General features: G+C 36.4%; 1 protein-coding gene across 1 annotated transcript in view; it reads right to left on the minus strand.

Annotated features, from left to right (window-relative positions):
* Positions 1-20500, minus strand: part of SPATA16 (spermatogenesis associated 16) — a 219796-nt gene that overhangs the window by 61245 nt on the left and 138051 nt on the right. The window contains exon 5 of the mRNA XM_030330286.1: positions 768-915. Coding sequence (XP_030186146.1) covers positions 768-915 — 148 coding nt within the window. The remainder of the gene's footprint in view (positions 1-767; positions 916-20500) is intronic.

Below are 20500 nucleotides of genomic sequence, written 5' to 3' on the forward strand. Positions count from 1 at the left end.
AGAAGAAACAACAAGCATTGGCAAGGATGTGGAGAAAGGAGAGCCCTCTTGCACTGTTGGTGGGAATGCAAACTGCTGCAGCCACTCTGGAAAACAGTATGGAGTTTCTTCAAAAAATTAAAAATATAACTACTCTACAACCCAACAATAGCACTACTGTGTATTTATCCCCAAAATACAAAGGGATACATGCACCCTGATGTTTATAGCAGCATTTTCTACAATAGCCAAATTATGGAAACAGCCCAAGGGTTCGCTGATTGATGAATGGATACAGAATACAATGGAATATTACTTAGCCATAAAAAGAGTGAAATCTTACTTGTCACTTGCAATGACACTTACATTGCAACACTCACACTGTCATTTGCAACAACATGGATGGAGCTAAACAGTATTATGCTAAGTGAAATAAGTCAGTCAGAGAAAGATAAATATCATATGATTTCACTCATATGTGAAATAGAAGAAACAAGACAAATGAGCAAAGGGGAAAAAAAGAGAGAGGCAAACCGAGAACAGACTCTTAACTATAGAGAACAAACTGCTGGCTACTGGAGGGGAGGTGAGTGGGAGAATGGGGTGGTGATGGGGATTAAGAAGTACACTTATCATGATGAAAAAAAAATAATACAATAAAATGAAAAAAACCCCAAACCCACCACCAATAGCAATGTACTCCTAAAACTGAAACAATAAACAAACAAAGCAGAAATGACCCATTTTATTAATGGAAACAAACTAGCAGCTGACAACTTGAATATTACCTGTGTAGATGTATTCCACATATGCAGGATGAGTTTTTGTGAAAACCTCTCTTACTTTTTCTATTTTATCAGCTCTGATTTTTGTTGCAAATGGTGTATACATAACTGAGAAAGATTCTGCTCTGGTGATGGCTTCTTCAATCATGGCCTGAGAGAAAGCAAACAACCCATTTGGCATCAATAACAATATATGACTTTTTAAGAATGTAAAAAATATAATTACCTTTATGGATGATTTAAAAATCTATATACTGTACTGCAAAGATAACATATTTTGGTCTTGAATATTCATTAGAATAAAATTTTAATTAGTTCTGGAAATACTATTTCATATTAAGAAAACCAATTAAATGAAGAAAGTTTGTAAACAGGCACCTCTACACTGAGCTTGCTTTAAGATAAAAATAAAAATTCTATTTTCCAAGGTGTCATTTTTTTTACTTGATTTTAAAAATAAAATTCTTAAGTCTAATATAATTATTCTACTCTTGAACAGACATTGATGAGCAATTTGTACTTTAAAAAACTAATTGAAATATCTAGATATAAGTATTTTCTATAAATAACACAACAAAGTACATTTTTTTCCCCCTTCTTCCAATGCCTAGGAAAGCCTTTTGGAGTAAGAGAAACCTTTCTCAACTTTTTCCCACCAAAGCTTCCCTTCCCTCCAGATCACAAGAGCCACTTGACATGGATTTGGCTATTTAAGAAGTTCTTTAAATTTTCTTTGCTCATGTACCATTCTTGATAAAGCCAGCCATCACCCTGAGCTTCCTGTTTTAACTAGGTCCATTACTATTTGAAACAGACCAAAAGGAAAGTTATGTGAAGTTTTAAAAGGAATTTATTCCTTTCCTACAACTTTTCCTTCTAATGAGGGTTGAACATTGAATAAAAAGTGGAAATGTCTATAGTTATCTCATTTTTCTGAAAATAGCATAAAAGCATATTACAAAAACCCGTATTTATTTATAGGAATAAGTTTTTTTCAGTGACAACTAAGAGTGCCAACAATCTTAAGGAAAAAGAATAGATTTGAACTGTCCAACAAAGAAAAAAAGATTTAACAAACAGCAATTTATATTATTACCGTCATAGCACTTTGTAAACAAGTTTCTGATTGGTATTAAGAGCAATAAGGAATTGATTTTAACTGAGAAACCTAATTGTTCACCGCCTATTCCATTTCTCAAGTGACTTCCAGTAGCCTCTATGATCATATATACTGTGTGCAACAGAGCAGCTTTGTAAAAATTTTCTGGATGTAAAGGGTCCTCCTTTCTCTGAGGGGCTCAGACAATGATGTAAACTTTACAATTTACATTTTAAATTTGTTGTGGGGCGAATTTCAGAATGGCTGAATGAAAGAGCTTACATTGCCCACAATATTGCCCTTCCCAAGTTTGAGGAACTGTCAGGGGAACAAAGAATACAACTGTGATTCCAAACCCAGAGCTAGCCCTCAGCGGAGGTAGCAATGGATTATGATTGTACAGCAGGATGTGGGTGCTGAGTCCTGGATCCCGACTTTGGAAGGCTAACAAGGGTAATGCAGCCAGCAGGTCTGGAATTCAGAGATGTGGATCGAGAACTCAAATATGGTGTTTAGGTACCAGGTTCGGTTCACAGCTGGAACCAATCAGGGGATGGCCTGTCCAGACCAAAAATGTAAGTAATCATACCTAGATGAGTGTGGGAGGATATGCTGAAGAGGGAAGCTGTTTTAGACCTGAGTTTAAGGTCATGATCTGACTTTTTTACCTTTTGTAAACTATTCCCATATTAGCTTGCCAGAGTTGCCATAATGAAGTATCACAGACTGGGTGCCTTAAATGATGGAAATTCATGGTTCCAGAGGCTAGAAGTCTGAGATCAAGGTGTCTGCAAGATTGCTTTCTTCTCAGGCCTCTCTCCTTGACTTGTAGATGGCTATGTAGCTTCTTGTGTCTCTATATGGGTTTTGTTTTGTTTTGTTTTGTTTTGTTTCCCTCTGTGTATGTCTGTATCCTAATCTCATTTTCTTATAAGGACATCAGTCACATTGGATTAAGACCCACCTAAAGACCTCATTTGAACTTAATCAACACTTTAAATACCTATTTCCAATACAATGACAATCTGCAGCACCGGGTTAGGACTCCAGAATATGAATTTTGGGGGGACACAATTGATCCCATAATAGTTCCTAACTCCCAAATAGCTTTTCTCTAAATATCTTGGTGAAGGGTATTTTGCTTTAAAATCTGGCTCAAAAAAATTAACAAAGGTATTTAATTCTCTAGTTTGCTTCCAGAGAGACATTAACAGTATCTCAGTAAGGCCAAGATAGAAGAAAACACTCTCTTCATCCCATTTCTTTTCCAACTACTGGCAGCTTAAGTGACTGCTGGCAAGGTAACTTTGCTAAGCCATCTCACAGCAGGGACAGTAAGACTCGTGCCCAAGAGCCTATACCAGCTTTTTTGCAAGTGGCAGAAGTGTGGGTTTTGTGTGGCAGCTTGATCTGTTCATTTAAGGCACTGTACTCTTGGCTTGCTGCTCAGCGAATTGCATTTAGGGTTTCACAGGGCTCTCCACTCAGGAGGGTATGTGCTGGGGCACAGCCTCCCTCTCTCACTAATCACAGTCAGTAGATATGGGGTCTTTTTGTGGTTTCTGCCCTCCATCTTGAAGATGCATAAGGAGGTGGGTGAGTGAGCAAAGTGTGTATGTGAGAATAATAATTGAAGTTTCCATAGAGATATTTTCTCAAAACACGTTATTATAACCCCAAGAAAAAATACTATAAGATACAGTAGAAATGAGAACACAAATTACCCTTTCACCAGATCCTGACACATCCTTTTTGTGTCTTTACGTATTAATATTTTTTGTTCTTCCAGAGGCAGAGAATCTTGGGGCTTTGAATCTGTCTCACATTGTTCTTGTAAAGGAATACAGTATATATTATATACAGTATTATATTATTGTATTGGTATATTACATAGAGTCTAATATATATATATACACACACACACACTATTATATGTGTGTATATGTGTTTATATATAACATTTATATATAATATTTCTGGTGCATTATTGAATGACTCAGTGAAATAATCTAGAAAAAAATTTAGCATTACTAAAATAGAGGGAATTTTTGACTGTTTGAGTTAGACACCAAAATATCAGGTTTTCATTTTGTGATGATAATGATTTAGTAATTTAGGGTTGGGCTTGCCTTTCATGAAGAGTCTAATATCAGCAAATGAAAGACTATGCTTAAGGATTTTTAAACACTGGAATATTTTGTAATAATCATAGGTACTAAAATATAGATTGTAAACTATTTCTAATCATCAAAGATTTTCCTTGATTTTGAAAATAAATAGAGGAAGAGACAAGGTAAGGAATTGCAGCTTGTAAAAAGTAAGATGCACCAAGAAATCTGTTGCATTTCTACACACCAATAATGAAACAGCAGAAAGAGAATTTAAGAAATCAAGCCCATTACAATTGCACCAAAAATAAGAAGATATGGAGGAATAAACCTAACCAAAGAGGTAAAAGACCTGTACTCTGAAAATTATAAACACTGATGAGAGAAATTAGAGATGACACACACACAAAGGAAAACATTCCATGCTCACGGATCGGAAAAACAAATATTGTTGAAATGTCTATACTACCCAAAGCAATCCCTATCAAAATATCAACAGCATTCTTCACAGAACTAGATCAAACAATACTAAAATTTGTATGGAACCACAAAACACCCTGAATAGTCAAAGCAGTCTTGAAAAGCAAAGCAAAGCAAAGCTGGAGGCATCTCAATTCCAGATTTCAATTTATATTACAAAGTTGTAGTAGTTAAAACAGTATGGTACAAAAATAAACACAAAAATAAACACATACATCAATGGAATAGAAAACCCAGAAATAAACTCACAATTATAGGGTCAATTAATCTTCAACAAAGCAGGAAAAATATCCAATGGGAAAGACTATCTCTTCAACAAATGGTGCTGGGAAAACTGAACAGTAACATGCAAAAGAGTGAAACTGGACCATTCTCTTTCACCATACACAAAAAATAAGCTCAACAGAGATTCAAGATCTAAATGTGACACCTGAAATCATAAAAATCCTTCAAGAGAGCACAGGCAGGAATCTCTCTGACATTGGCTGTAGCAACTTTTTTGAGGCAAGGGAAACAAAAGCAAAAATAAACTATTGGGACTACATCAAAACACAAAGCCTCAGCACAGTGAGGGAAACAATCAACATAACTAAAAGGCAATGTATGGAATGAGAGAAGTTATTTGCAATGACACATCTGATAAAGGGTTAGTATCCAAAATATATAAAAGAACTTATAAAACTCAATACCCAAAAAACAAAGGGTCCAATTAAAAAATGGACAGAAGACATGACAATTTTCCAAAGAAGACATACAAATGGCCAAGAGACACATAAAAAGATGCTCAACATCACTCATCATCAGGGAAATGCAAATCAAAACTACCATGAGATATCACCTCACACTTGTCAGAATGGCTAAAATCAACAAGAAGCAACAGGTAGTGGTGAGGATGTGGGGAAAGGGGAACCCTCTTGCACTGTTGGCGGGAATGCAAACTTGTACAGCCACTGTAGAAAACAGTAGAACTACCCTGTGATCCAGTAATCGCACTACTAGGTATTTACACAAAGAATACAAAAATACTGAATCAAAGGGATAAGTGCACCCTTATGTTTATAGTAGCATTATCTATAACAGCCAAATTATGGAAACAACCCAATGTTCATTTATTGATGAATGGATAGAAAAGAGGTAGCATATATATATATGAATATATATATGCATATATGTGTATTAATATTACTCCAATATTATTCATGTATATATATGGAATATTATTCAACCATAAAAAAGAATGAAATCTTGCCATTTGCAGCAACGTGGGTGGACCTAGAGAGTATAATGCTAAGTGAAATAAGTCAGAGAAAGACATTTCACTCGTATATGGATTTTAAGAAACAAAGGAGCAAAGGGGAAAAAAAAGAGAAAGAAACAGGCAAACCAAGAATCAGACTTAACTATAGAGAACAAATTGACGGTTACCAGAAGGGAGGTGGACAGGGGGGGTGGGTTAAACAGGTGATGGGGATTAAGGAGTGCACTTGTTGTGGTGAGCACCTGGTGATGCATGGAATCGTTGATCACTATGTTTTATGCTTGAAACTATTACACTGCAATATTAACTGGAATTTAAATAAAAACTTTAAAAAGTAACCTATACTAAAAGATATATTTTAAATGATACTTTTTATTTTTATTTTTATTTTATTTTTTTATTTAAAAAAAAATTTTTTTTTTCAACGTTTATTTATTTTTGGGACAGAGAGAGACAGAGCATGAACGGGGGAGGGGCAGAGAGAGAGGGAGACACAGAATCGGAAACAGGCTCCAGGCTCTGAGCCATCAGCCCAGAGCCCGACGCGGGGCTCGAACTCACGGACCGCGAGATCGTGACCTGGCTGAAGTCGGACGCTTAACCGACTGTGCCACCCAGGCGCCCCTAAATGATACTTTTTAATTTGACAAAAATTTTCTGCAGTTGAGTTATTCTTTCCCAATGTGTGAGTTTCTCTGGTGTCAATAAATGTTGCACGTGTACAAAGAATGGGGAAAACAGTCAGTACACATGTTCTGTTGTTAAGTGTGCACTGCTGTTAATTATGCTTTCTCTGTTGCTACACACACAAAAAGGCTTTGAAATTAGGTGTTTACATTTGGGGCTTCTAATAACTCTCTATTGTTATCCTCACATTTGTCAAGTTTTAAAGCTTATAGTTATATAAACCAAGAGTGTATGTGGGCAGCTCATTTCCTCTACAAACAGTAACTTATAATAATTTCTCCTTGTTCTTTAGCTAAGCAAAAAAATCCATTTGCTACCTCAGAAATCAATTTGCCCAGGATAATTTTACAACAAGGGAGACGATGGGGGAGACGGGGAAAGAGAGATACTCTGTCAACAGTAAAGGAAAAGCCATCAAAGTAGAGGGAAAAGAAGACTAGCAAAAAAAGAAACACAATTCACTTCCTCTTCTAAATCCAAGAGAGTTGCTTCTTCCTGGTAAATTTTTAAGAGCACTCAGGGTGCCTAGGATAAATCTGGCAGAAACTATAAACATTTTCAGGATGGTGAGATTATGAAATTTTTCCCATATTTTTGCTGGAGGATTTCAACAAATTGCAACCTTTCAACTATGTGTCCAGTGATAGTGATTCAGTAGTAGAAATCTTGTCAGTTCTAATTAGAAAATGTGATCAAATTATTATAGATTATTATCAAATTATTCCTTTAATGCTTCCAATATCAGAGTTGGCCATAATTGCAGTAAATTGCTTTACTTACAAGATTAGATCTGGAAGGAACCTTGGGAATTTTCCAGCCCAATTCACTGAATTGGAGATGAATTAAGTGACTTGAAGAGGCTTAAGTGACTTTTCTCAGGATGAACAGCTTTTTAATTTTATAGAATTTAGAATTAGGGTCTCAAATATTATATTTCACTTTCTCTTCAAAAATTATGGTTTTACCTCCTGGGACTCTCTTGTTTAAAAACAGTCATATTAAACACCGGTTTAAATTCTAAATCATTTACTTTCGTTTTGTGGTATATGTGAGTGCTACAGAATTTTAGAACATATACATGTATAAGTGTCCTGGGCACGTGGTTAGGCATTTTTCAGGCCCCCTTGCAGTTAAGCATAGCCATGTGGCTCTGTGTGGATAAATGGAATGTAAGTGGGAAGGATACTTTTTCTTGGCATTGCCCATAAAACTCTGCCTAGTGTGATCCTCCATTTTCTTTCTCTATCAGCTTCCTGAAGAGGGAAGACTGCCAGGACATGGAGGAAGATGGAGGTATAGAGTGGAAGAACTATGGGTTCTCATTATTGCTGATTTTGGGAGAACCAATCAGAAACACCCAGGAACTGCAACAGTGAGTGAGAAATTGACTTTTATTGTTTTAGGTTACTGAAATATTGGAGTTGTTTGTTTTAGCAGTTAGTCTACCCTAATTCACAAACAATAATAAACAAAAATTTGAATATCTTTCATAATCCATTTTTTCCTTCTAAGCTTTACGTATTGTTTTAAAAGTAAACAAAAAACATGGTGTTTAAAGAGATAAAATAACTTTTCATTTAGCAGTGTGATAGATGCTTTTTTATATCCTATTTCTTTTAATTCTCATAAAGTCTATCTTAGTATTACTAGTGAATGAATATTATGATTGTATTATTCTCAGAGTTCACATTAGACTCAAAGGAAGCAGTGCTCTACTTTCAAGCTATAAATGATTGAGACAGGAATCTTTAGATTTTAGTGGCTAATATGATTCTTTGCTATTACATTAATAATGATGTAATTTTGAATGATGACTGGAATTTTCTACAAAATGGAAAAATAAAATTTTGTGAGCAATAATTTTCAAATTTAATCCTTTTGAATATATATGGGTTCAATTTGAAAGAGTCCAATTTTCTTGAAATTTAAGATTAACTTAAAGAACAAATTTTCCTAAAGAGCAAAACATCTGGGGCGCCTGGGTGGCGCAGTCGGTTAAGTGTCCGACTTCAGCCAGGTCACGATCTCGCGGTCCGGGAGTTCGAGCCCCGTGTCAGGCTCTGGGCTGATGGCTCAGAGCCTGGAGCCTGTTTCCGATTCTGTGTCTCCCTCTCTCTCTCTGCCCCTCCCCCGTTCATGCTCTGTCTCTCTCTGTCCCAAAAATAAATAAATGTTGAAAAAAAATTTAATAAAAAAAAAAAGAGTAAAACATCTTTCCTTGAGATTTCCCTATAAACCTATTCACTGTATCACTTATGTAATAGCCAAGATTGACATTTTAATGATGATTTTATTAATATAATGGTATGTCAGAATAAAATACGTAATAATTGATTGTTTGCCCCTGCCTTGATGATCAACATTTTAAGGCTGAAATATTACCTTGCATTTATGAGAGTTCTTTTATTGAACAACCTTCACTGAAAGTTCTGTATATTCTAATATAAGGGAATATTTGGCAGCTTTGCCATTACATTTATCAATCCAGTGATGTGAAAGTCATGTCTTCATGCAATTTAAATCAAGAAATTTAAATTTTTATTTGCAGTATCTGACCAAAGATTGTATGAACAGGTTACTTGTACTGAGGTGAGCATATAATGAATTTTTTAATGTTATTTATTTTTGAGAGAGACAGAGACAGAGTGTGAGCAGGGGTAGGGCAGAGAGAGAGGGAGACACAGAATCTGAATAGGTTCCAGGCTCTGAGCTGTCAATACAGAGCCCAACGCAGGGAAAAAACTCACGAACTGAGAGATCTTGACCTAAGCCAAAGTCGAACGCTTAACTGACTGAGCCACCCAGGTGCCCCTGAACAAATTTTTATATAGCTGTTGTGAATTTTTTACTTTGCAATACATCCTATTTAAAAATAGCCATAATAAATATCATTTTAAATTCTAAACATTTAATTTACTTTAGTTTTGCAGTGTATGTGAGTTCTATAGAATTTTAGAACATATGTAAGTGTATATATATATATGTATATATATATATATACATATATATATACATATATATATATCCATTTAGTGTGTGTATGTGTGTGTGTGTGTGTGTGTGTGTGTGTGTGTGTGTGTATGTGTACACTGTTGTCCACCATCCAGTCTGGTTAGGGTTAGAGTTACGGTTTTGATTATATATGATGCTTCCGTTAGCTGAATAACTTCAGCATTGAACGACTAAAATTCACTCTGTATTAACTTTTAATCATATTTGATAGCAAAATTTTATTTCCATGTCCCTTTAGCATAGAACTAAAGAGATGAAAAGAAACTAAGATATTATTTTAAAATAACTCAACTTCATAACCAAGGTAACTGAATCTTGCTGAGTTCTGGTGACTTAACTCAGGTAACAAAATTAGAGAAGAAAGCAGGACAAGAAAGCAAGTCTCCTAAACCAATGCTTTCTCTTACGCTAAGTGATTTTTCATCCTTCTAGTTAGACAGCAAATTTGTAGAATTACAAGATCAAGTTTTACTTTCTTTTCCCATGACTGTCTTATTCCTGTCTTCAAAGACATCAAGAACTTGACTCTAACTCTAACAGAGAAACAAACAGACCACATCAAACCTAAACCAGGTCAAGATCCTCTTCAAAACAATAACCCTAACAGAAAACAGAATAGTCATCCTTCATATCTCCTGGCCACAATAAGACTGTTTTGCCCATCAGCCCCTCATTAGATTTAAGGAATGCTATCAACTAGAATGCCTGTCTCAAAGAGAAATATTTACAAAAATTAAATGAAAGCCTTCTTGATAGGGGAACTTAAATAATAATGTGCTTGAGTTTGTCTAGCTTATTTAATGGTAAAGTACATATAATTTATAAATAGAATTTAAAGTACATTCATTATAAAGACCCTGAATCATTTTCTGCTTGCACACTAAAGAAAAATCAGCTGATAGAAACTCAAGACTTATAAGTGTGGGTTTCAGCAGCCTCCAGACTCTTTAGGATGCCACAGAGCTTTTATTCCTGATGATTTAAAATGAATCACCAAAAGGTATCACAGGAATAAATAGCTACATTACCTGTAATTATTTCATAAGCACAAACGGGTATTACTAATGGGCTTTAGCCTCTGTGTTTGGTGGTAAATGTCAACACAGTTTGGGACCCTTTTTTTGTCATTGTGCATTTCTTCTCTATACTTAGTTTAATTATATGAAGATAGATATTCCTATTCTTAACTGTATATTGTTTTCTGATTGCATTTTTCTTGACTGGTGGTGTTAGATTGGGGTATGACTTGCTGGTGCACAGAGCTGACTGATGGCAGAGTTGGGACGAGAACCTGGTGACCTGGTTCCCAGACTTGTACTTCTTTTGTTTTGTCCGCTAGTACGCAAGATGACTTTGAGTGGAAAAGTGTAGGATGCCCTTGAAATGCTGTATACTGGAGAAATTGAAAGAATCCAAGTATGCTTAATTTGGAGAGAAGACGTTAAGTTTCAGGGACTAACTTTCTGTCATCAGAGAGCAACCTGCTATTGTATGTACTCTGCGTAGGTAGACTTCATTTAATTCATTGACAAATCTGTAAAACTCCTTTACCAATTAAATGAGTGCTCTGGGGCAATGCCTAAGTGCTATAGATAAGTTATTCTCTTTACTTGCTAAGGCAACACTGGAAAACAGATATTATTATCCCATTTTAAAGATTAGGAAAACCCAGTCTTTATATTATACAATATGCAGTACTTCACATGGCTACCTTGGGACTGAGCTGGGACTCAGCAGTTCTAGCTCAGTCTGAGCCTCTTGCTCTGAGCCATTTATGGTGTGCAGACTCACAAATGAAGTTTATAGCTTCCATAAAGCTTCACAGGGCATAAAAGGAATCCTTAGCAGGGGGAAAAACGTTCTGATAGAGCCTTCCAATGAGGAAGCTGTTCATCTTGGAAGCTAGTAGCTCCATGGCCCTGGTGGTACACAGACCAAGGAGAGATGATGGTCTATCTAGGATCTAGTGAAAGGTACTGTTTGTGTAGAAAAATGTATTTATAGTGCTATAGTCTATCACTCAAAATTTGTCTTTGGTTTACTTCCATATCCCCATAATTTCTTTTCTCTTGCAAGTTTCAGCTTTGTCCCAGCAACCAGATACCTCTTCTTCTTTGTTATTATTTCTCTTATTTATCTGCAATAAATATTTTCCAGGCTGTGACTCCTCCTGGAGGACTTTAATTTTTAGGAGGTAAGAGATTGCAGGAAGATGCTATTATGGAGCATGTATCCTCCTATATGTAACTTCCCATCAACAAGAGGTCTCAGAAGGGGCATAATTGTATCTGTGAGAAATGTGACAGACCTGCTGTGTGTGTGTGTGTGTGTGTGTGTGTGTAATACTGTATATTACACACTGTATATTTATTATACATACACACACAAATATATATCTATATATCTATAAATATTTATTATGCACCCATACACATACTCTATGAGAATAGCAAACTACAACTTGAAGTCATATTAGATCAAATGAAATGAAATGCTATCTTTAAGAGACCTGCCACTATATTTCCAAGTTATGTGTCCAATCTCCAGTTTTATTTCCGATCTGGGCCTTATACATGAATGTTAAAGCAGGCCAACCCCCACGTGATGAAGAATAAATAAAATGAAGACTTGTCATGGTAATTTTGGTGTTTTCTGTCTCTTTAGGTTTGGGCTTGAAATAGCCCTTCCAAGGTTTTCTGGGGGCTATTGTCCCTCATAGGCTGTTGACTCCTGGTTTAGACTGCACTGTATAAAATATCATCTATGCTCTCTTGGATAAAAAAATAGGTCAGTTTAACAGTTATTTTATGATCCTAAAAAAAGCAAATCATGCCACATGTTGAAGATTGACATTTAAAATGCTGAGGCCTCATTACCTGGAAGAAGGAAGATTAGAAAAGATGAGAAAGGGATGAAAAAGGAAATGATTCAACCAGGAACTATAGGATAGGTAGAGTACACAGTCTTCAAAAATTAGTGACGAGAAATCAATCGTATGAATTCAAGAAAAGAGGAGAATTCATATTTAACTGGCGTGCAATGCCATAAAAAGATGGCTGAATATAAATAAAAACATTAAAAGCTTTGAGCTTTACAGATTATCTTATACTTGGGTGCACACAGCTTAAAAAATTTCATGATTTCATGGAATATTTATTCTGCATCTCCAACTGCTAAAAAAAAGTGACCTCAATTTCTCTGCAAGCTTGTAAATCAATAACCCATAAAAATCTATGGGAAATATAAAAGATAACTATAAAAACCTCTAAATTTGGTTTGGATCATAACAATTTTTGATTTTTAGATGCAAACAAAGCAAAGAAGGAATCAACATGTTTGCAAATTTAAACTGGGAGGCAAAATCTTTATGGAAACAAAATAACCTCATGGCAATCTAGTAGAATAGCACGGACTCCTGGGAATCAAATAGCTACCCTTAAATTTGTTCAAGTAAAAGAAGGCCCAAACTGCCTTAAATCTATGAAACCCATATCATTCTCAAATGAAAGAAAATGAAAAGAAACTTAGAGGTTACTTTTTGTTCTGTTAAGAACTGTCAGAAACCTAAAAAGCTTTTTAGAAGGGAAAAAAAGAAAAGGAAATGCTGACTTTATTTAAATGGTGTGAGTTTCCTTAATAACCTACTGATATTTTTACAAAACCAAACTGATACCATATAAATATATATTTAATATATTTATTGATTTATATATTATTTATAAATTAATAAATTTATTAATATATATTTAGTATATATAAATATAATATATACATATTTCTGAAGACAAATACTAAGTAAATATTTCTTAGGAGTGGCTGCAAATTGATTTTTCTTGCTTGATAGGATGCCACTATTTTTTTTTTTCAACGTTTATTTATTTTTGGGACAGAGAGAGACAGAGCATGAACGGGGGAGGGGTAGAGAGAGAGGGAGACACAGAATCGGAAACAGGCTCCAGGCTCTGAGCCATCAGCCCAGAGCCCGACGCGGGGCTCGAACTCCCCGACCGCGAGATCGTGACCTGGCTGAAGTCGGACGCTTAACCGACTGCACCACCCAGGCGCCCCTGATGCCACTATTTTCTAATGAGCTTGAATTATCAACTTGCGGATAGAGGGCTGATACACAAGTGAAATATGCGGTCCTCCTGCAGGGCCCATTCTGAGGCACTGCTCCCAAATTCTTATATGATCTGGATGCCTCATTGTTTTAGCCGGGGACAAAGCTGTTCATTTCTCAGTGGCAATTAGGGTTTCAAAAGCAACCTCTGAAAAGGTGGCACTCTGACTAAAATTCACACTGAGGTGAGGCAATTGATTATATGACATATTTTTGAAAGGCAGCTTTGACTCTTGGCATGTATAGGTGGAGCGAGGAGTGGGGACAGCGTGGGGAGAAGAGAGGAATGGGGCACATAAAAAGCAACCTCACCTACTTGACAATCTGGGCAAATATGTGTCACTAAATATATATAATGGTACTAAATGTACACATGGATTCAATATGTGAATATGATTCACATTTTTTCCTCCATCCTTTCCTCTCTTCCTTCCTCCCTCCCTCTTTTCCTTCCTTTCTTCCTTCCTAATGCCTGGGACACTCACAGAACATCAAGGGAAGAACTACACTAAACTAGACAAACAGCAAATAATGTCATGGTCACTATCTTCTTCACAGGAACACTCAACCTTACATCAAATACATGCCTCAATTACATCTTTCATTTTAAAGTGAACCTCTCCTACTGGCATACTACCTCAAATAGCATCAAAGCAAAGTGAAACACAGGCAGCATTTAACAACGCTGGTAACCATGGAAACATATCATTAAAGAATATATAAACAGGAATGAATAATTAGATGAGAAATTCATTTCTACATTTATCTTTTTCCAAGACCCAGGAGGGGAAGCTCTCTTTTACCTCTCATCTCAGTTTGGACACTTCCTCTTTAGCCTGTCTTCTAACCAAGAAATAGGAGAATTCACAAAATGAGGATTTTAATACTGCCTAGCTTAATGGACAAATCTCTTTGTAGGCAAGTAACTAAAAATGACTGCAATGCTCATTGTTGTCTAGATGTAAAACTGAATGTAGGAAAGAACCTGAAGCAGCAAAGAGTTTGCTTTGGGGTTGGGAGGAGGGCAGGAAAACCTGACATATCCTGGTGAGAAGGGGAGAGCAGTTAACATTTAAAAACAGGAAGAACAGGCTGCCTCACTTACTAGAGGCATCTACATAGTGGGAAGACTGAGGGGAGAATATGGGCTAATGGATTATATCAGTTGCATTGTCAGGTAGGCAGTATCACCTGTGCAGGTACCCTGACACTCTGCCTCTGCACCTAGCAAAGCTGTAGATAAACGCTATGGTAGGCAAAGTTGTTCGTAAACTTAAAAATTTGTGAATGGCCTTACAGACCGTCTAGCTGAGGGTTGTGCATCAGAATCACTTAGTTGGGGGGAAGTAGACAAACACAGTTTTTAGAACCTCACCCAACACTGTGATTCTGATGCAGTTCACTAGACCAGTGTTTGAGAATCACAGGCCTAAGCCAACTTCGTCATCATACAGCAGCAGAAACTAAAGTCCAGAGCAGGTATGATAAACCAGATTGAGTTGCTGGTCTCAATTTCCCCCATCTCTGTAACAATATTACTTTTATCATGGTTTGGCAGTGAACAGAATAACCATATATGGCTTGCTCTGGCTAACAGGATGTTAACAAGCATGGTATAAGCAGAGGCATGATATGTGCTTATATAGTTCTGCTTTCTCTCTTAGAATTCTGCATTTTGCCATAAGATAAACAGACATCAGATAGCCATTGCATGTGGACCATACTTGGGCCTCTCCACAGCTTGGAGCTAAGGGTAGCTAAGTACAGCCAAGACTAGCCTAGATCAGTCAAATCATGACTGATAAGCCAACCTGCTTATTATTATGAGAAACCACTGAATTTAAGAGTGATTTGTTACACAGCAGTATTGTAGCAGTAGCTGACTAATATGGAAATGAAGTGACTTATCCAAAATTAAATCCTAGCATTGGAACTAGAAGTTACAGCTTGTGAATCGTAGGCCTGACTTCTTTCTACTTCCCTATAGTGTCTGTTTTACTTTCTTTCATTCACAGGGTTAAGCACATATATCCATTGCCTTTATAGGGTCCTTCTGCTCAACCTATATTCCTTGTATTTCAGAACATCCTGTCATCTTTCCTTGTCAGAGCTTACCTTTCCTTCCATCTTGTTCCTCAGGATTCTGCTTTCATATTTCCAAAGGGACTAAGAAGTTTCAAAATAATCCTCACAATTGTGTTCAAGAGTCATCCATTAATGAGTTAAACACTTACAGATAAAATTTCTTCTGCATATTACCTGGGGTTGACTAGAGACTCAATGGCAAATGGTGAGAATTTAAGCATGACACATGGCAGTTGACAGGAAACATATTTTTAGGTAAGTGAGTTTGGTGCTTATTAAATTATATATAATATAAATATCATAAGGCTTGTATTGCTTTCAGACACTCCTGTCCAAATATTTTATAAACTGTATGCTTGATGGGGCCAAATAAATAAATAGACTATAAACAAAGGCCATTAGGAGAAATGCTCATATGGCATTTTTATTTTGTTCCTTTCTGTGGAAACATTTTTCACATGGAAGCAAATCTTTAAAACACATTTTTATTCTACTGAATATGTAGGTGTTTTGTTAAAGATAATAAAAAAAGGGGCACCTGGGTGGCTCAGTCAGTTGAGCGTCCGACTTCGGCTCAGATCATGATCTCACAGCTCGTGAGTTCAAGCCCCGCGTCGGGCTGTGTGCTGACAGCTCGGAGCCTGGAGCCTGGAGCCTGCTTCTGCTTCTGTGTCTCCCTCTCTCTCTGCCCCTAACCCACTTGCATTCTGTCTCTGTCTCTCTCAAAAATAAGTAAACATTAAAAAAAAGATAATAAAAAAAATTCTGGTTGACCTTAATTTGCCTGTAATTTCATGTTGAAGATTTTATTTTTACTCTGAAATTGAGATACCATAAATATGTATCATGTAAATGACTAATATTGGGGTAATTTTGCAATATCAAGAAGAAACACAATGAATTGGAGTAAAAAAGTTAGTCTTCATTATTGGTATAAAGGATTAAGTTACATCAGTTATTGTGTATCATTGGTTAGTGCAGAGAAATTCATTAGTTTGCTGCTGTCTTGATTGCTATGTTTGAAAGAAGAAGCTAATAGATAAAACCTTAGGGTTTTCATGGAGAAAACCATGAGCACAGAAATCAATGAAGTAACAGACTGTTGGAAATCTGCAACCTTCTCCAGATACTCTGATAAATCTCAAACTCAAAGCACAAAAGTTGTCCACATTTGTGAACTTAAAATACACACACACACACACACACACACACAAATAGTTGTTGAAATCAATAAGCACTGATTTTTTTAATAACAAATAAAGAAACTATTCCAAAATAATTCTTGACATTATTGGTTTGAGTTTCTTGTCAAATAATATTTAACTTGGTTGACTGACTTTAATAAATATGTATTGAATTGCTATTTGCAATGCACTACGGAAGAAAAACAGATTAGGAAGAAGTGGTGTCTAATTTAAGTACCAGATGTTTTTCTTGTTACATTTTTGTGCTAGAACACATGCTTCTTGAGGACAGGACAAGCAGTGGGCATTTTGTTCACTGCTGTATTTGTTAATAGCACAGTGCTTTTAGTACAGTGCATGTAGCACAGTGTTTAAGACACAGTCACTAATAAGTGCTCAATAAATATTTGCTGAGTGAGTATGAATGACAAATACAGTTTGAAAGTAAAGAAGAAAGTATCCACTAATGTTTTTAATGTTTATTTGTTTATTTTGAGAAAAAGAGAGAGAACATGCAAACATGAGCTGGCAGAGAGAAAGGGAAAGAGAGGATCCCAAGCCGGCCCCTGCTGTCAGCACAGAGCCCAGCATTGGGCTTGATCCCATGAACCATGAGATTATGACCTGAGCTGAAATCAGGAGTCCAATGCTTAACCAACTGAACCATCCAGGCACCCAGAAAAGCACCCACTAATCTAAGAGTAGTCTGCACACACTGGATTGGAAAGGTTTCGAGCTTGAATGACTGTAGTGCAGTTTCAGGAGGAACTATATGACACGAACATTCTGGGTGCTATTTTTTGCTTTGAGTTTTGGAAGCAGTAAATGTCTCCTGCTAGGCCCAATACCAAAAAGAAAAAGAGCTGTTGCAAAGAGGAGTACAGAAGGGACTTAACCTGTGGTCTGTGAAAGCCATGGAAGGGCCCACAGACTGCGCACCATCTTCCTCAAGCATATGGCTGGGGAAAATCTTTTGTCTCTCAACATAGCCACCTCCTGAGTTTTGTCCCTTGAGAGTAGACTAACTTCACCAAAGAAAAATTTCGTGTTGGTGAGCTCTTTGGAAATCATTTAGGCCATTGATATCTTTAAGATGGTGAACGTTCCATGCCAAGTACAAGTTGAATTGGATGGGAAGTCTTGGCATTCTCTGCACAGATGGAGGATCTGTGAAGTTGGCACTGCCTCAGCCTTCGCTGCTTCACTGAGGAAAGATGCTCCACATGTCAGGCTTTCTACAGGGGCCTGTATTGGTGTCAACAGCCCCTCCCACAATCCCAAAAGAGGTCTTTCAATTGCTGTGAAAGTCTTCAACTTCCTCAGAGCCAAGAGCTCACAACAGTGCCTTTGCAGTAGATCTTTGTCAAGACACAAGAACACACCATGAGGCTCTTTCTTAATAGAGGAGTTTGTTGGCAATTCAGAGACAAAATTTAGAAGTGATTTGGTTTGATTAATTCTTGAAAATTTTTTAAGAGAAAGGAAAACTCCTTAGAACAGATTGATAGTGAGAAGTTCATTCCAGGACTAGCTTTATAATGGCTGATATCTTAGTCACATATATGAAGCAAATCTTTTGGTTAAATGCTGAATTTACTATTAGAGATGCTGCTGAAAAACTATGAGTTTGTTTTTTTTTTTTTTTTTGTCAAGCTGCTACTGTAAATGAGGTGGCTGGAGTCAAAAACACAATATGAATTTTCTAATACTGGAGGTGAGATTGACACAGCCTTGAGAGTTTCTAGGGACAAAAATCAACAGACACTTGGCAAATGGCTTTCTCTCCTTCGAAGGTCATTTTTGTTCAGATGGCTTTAAATTGAAACAAACTGCTGACATAGTAACTTTGATGATATAGACTTAGCAAAGATAATCTCATTGACTTGAACACAAAGGGAATGATGTAATATGAATTTTGGTTATTCTTGATGCCTGCCTATCCATATGAGATCTTGTGAGCTGCAGGAGCTCTGATTCCATTCGCTATTAGAGATTTCGCGAATCAGGGTTGTATCTGTTATTGCCATTAAAGTGAAATATTGACATTGATGAGATGTTGAATACATTTTAATTTCTTATCCCAGAAAAATTGCATAACCTTTTCATAAGAGTGAAAAAACTATAATTCTCAGTATTCTATGTGTAGATCAATTTCGAATATAATGAGATAAATAGTAAGCCTATTTTTTTCCCATGTTTATGTTTATGAGTACTGTTTCTAGGTGGATGCTTGTAAATTGAATCAGATTCTCAGAGAGGTTTGTCATTCAAAAAAGAAAGAAAGAAATTTGAAAAGAAACTATTAAGGTGAAGAATGGGTTGATCAAGCAGCTTGCCCCTGTTTAGTGGGGGCTCCTCTGTGCTTGTTTTGTGGGACTTCTGCAACAGAATTAGCTGTTATCTTTTCTCACTCCATTTTGCTAAGCAGTGCAAACCAGAATTGGTTCTGTTACTCACACTGCAAGAGATAAAGCCACACACCAGAAAATCCATGTGGCTGACAGCATGGCAGAAAGTGAAGGTGAGAAACCAGGAAAGGGAAATAGGAATGGAAGAAGAGGGAGTTTCGTTTCCGAATGCTATTAAATCTAGCCCTGGATCTAAGGGGCAAGTGGCTTAGGAGGTGGACTCCAGTTTACTGTAAAAAATCTTGAAATAAAATTGTTACTTTAGGAGTAGTGTATAAATACATAGTGGTCACTGCTTCAAAAGAGCTAATTCTCAGCCTGATTAGGGAATTTCCGTTTTGTTAATTAGTTCAGAATTGTGATGAGGTCTCAAGGTGTTTCAGAAAATGAGAGTGGCTGATAATAGGAGACTGGGTATCGAGTTGCAGAGGCATGCATGTAAGTACAGTTGTGACAAGTTATTTCCAACCCTCTCTAGCTCTGAAGAAGTGATGCTATTATAGAATAACATGTGCAAACACTTTTATTCAGAGTGATATATTCTGATGTGAGCTTTCATGTAGTGTAGAGTTGTATGCCTTTTTTTCTTGCTGGGTTGATGATATGAAAACCATTCCTAATACAATTCAAAAGCATTCTTGAGCTCACCAAAGCGAAGGTCTGTTCTTTTGTATCCAAGGGCTTATAAGCCAACCATCTGTGAGAGTAGGTGTAGACTGGTTCTCACATTTTTACATACTGAAATTTTCCATTTCCTGTTTAAGACCTCTGAGAAGAATAACTGATCAGAATGGTAGGCATTTTATGTGGTTGAAAGGAAGATATAGTAGGACTAATGTAAACCTTTATTTTTTATAGTAGGCTAAAACTCCAAATATTTAGATGGAACCATATAAACTAGTGAGCCTTTTACATGATAAATCTAATACTTTATTTTCTAATAAATACATGATATAAAAACAGAAAATGGGCCAAGACACAGTAGTGAAAATATGGGAAAAATCAGGAAGTATCAAAGACTATTGATGATTATTTCTCCCTTTCATATTTGTGTTTTAGCAGATCTTATTCTAGTTAGTTCAAAAGGTTCATATTCAATTCAATTCAATTCAATTCAATTCAATTCAATTCAGTATCTTGAAGTATGAGGAGTAAAATGCCCCATACAGTCTGGAGAGGAGAAGATATGGAGGAGGGAGCTGGCTTTTGTAGTTCATTTTCAAATAGTTGAAAAAATTTCATTTGGAAATGTGTTTCCATTTTGTCCATGTTGCCCTACTGGGAACCACTGGATT

This window comes from Lynx canadensis, chromosome C2 (assembly GCF_007474595.2).
Source record: "Lynx canadensis isolate LIC74 chromosome C2, mLynCan4.pri.v2, whole genome shotgun sequence".
NCBI classification, from domain to species: Eukaryota; Metazoa; Chordata; class Mammalia; order Carnivora; family Felidae; genus Lynx; species Lynx canadensis.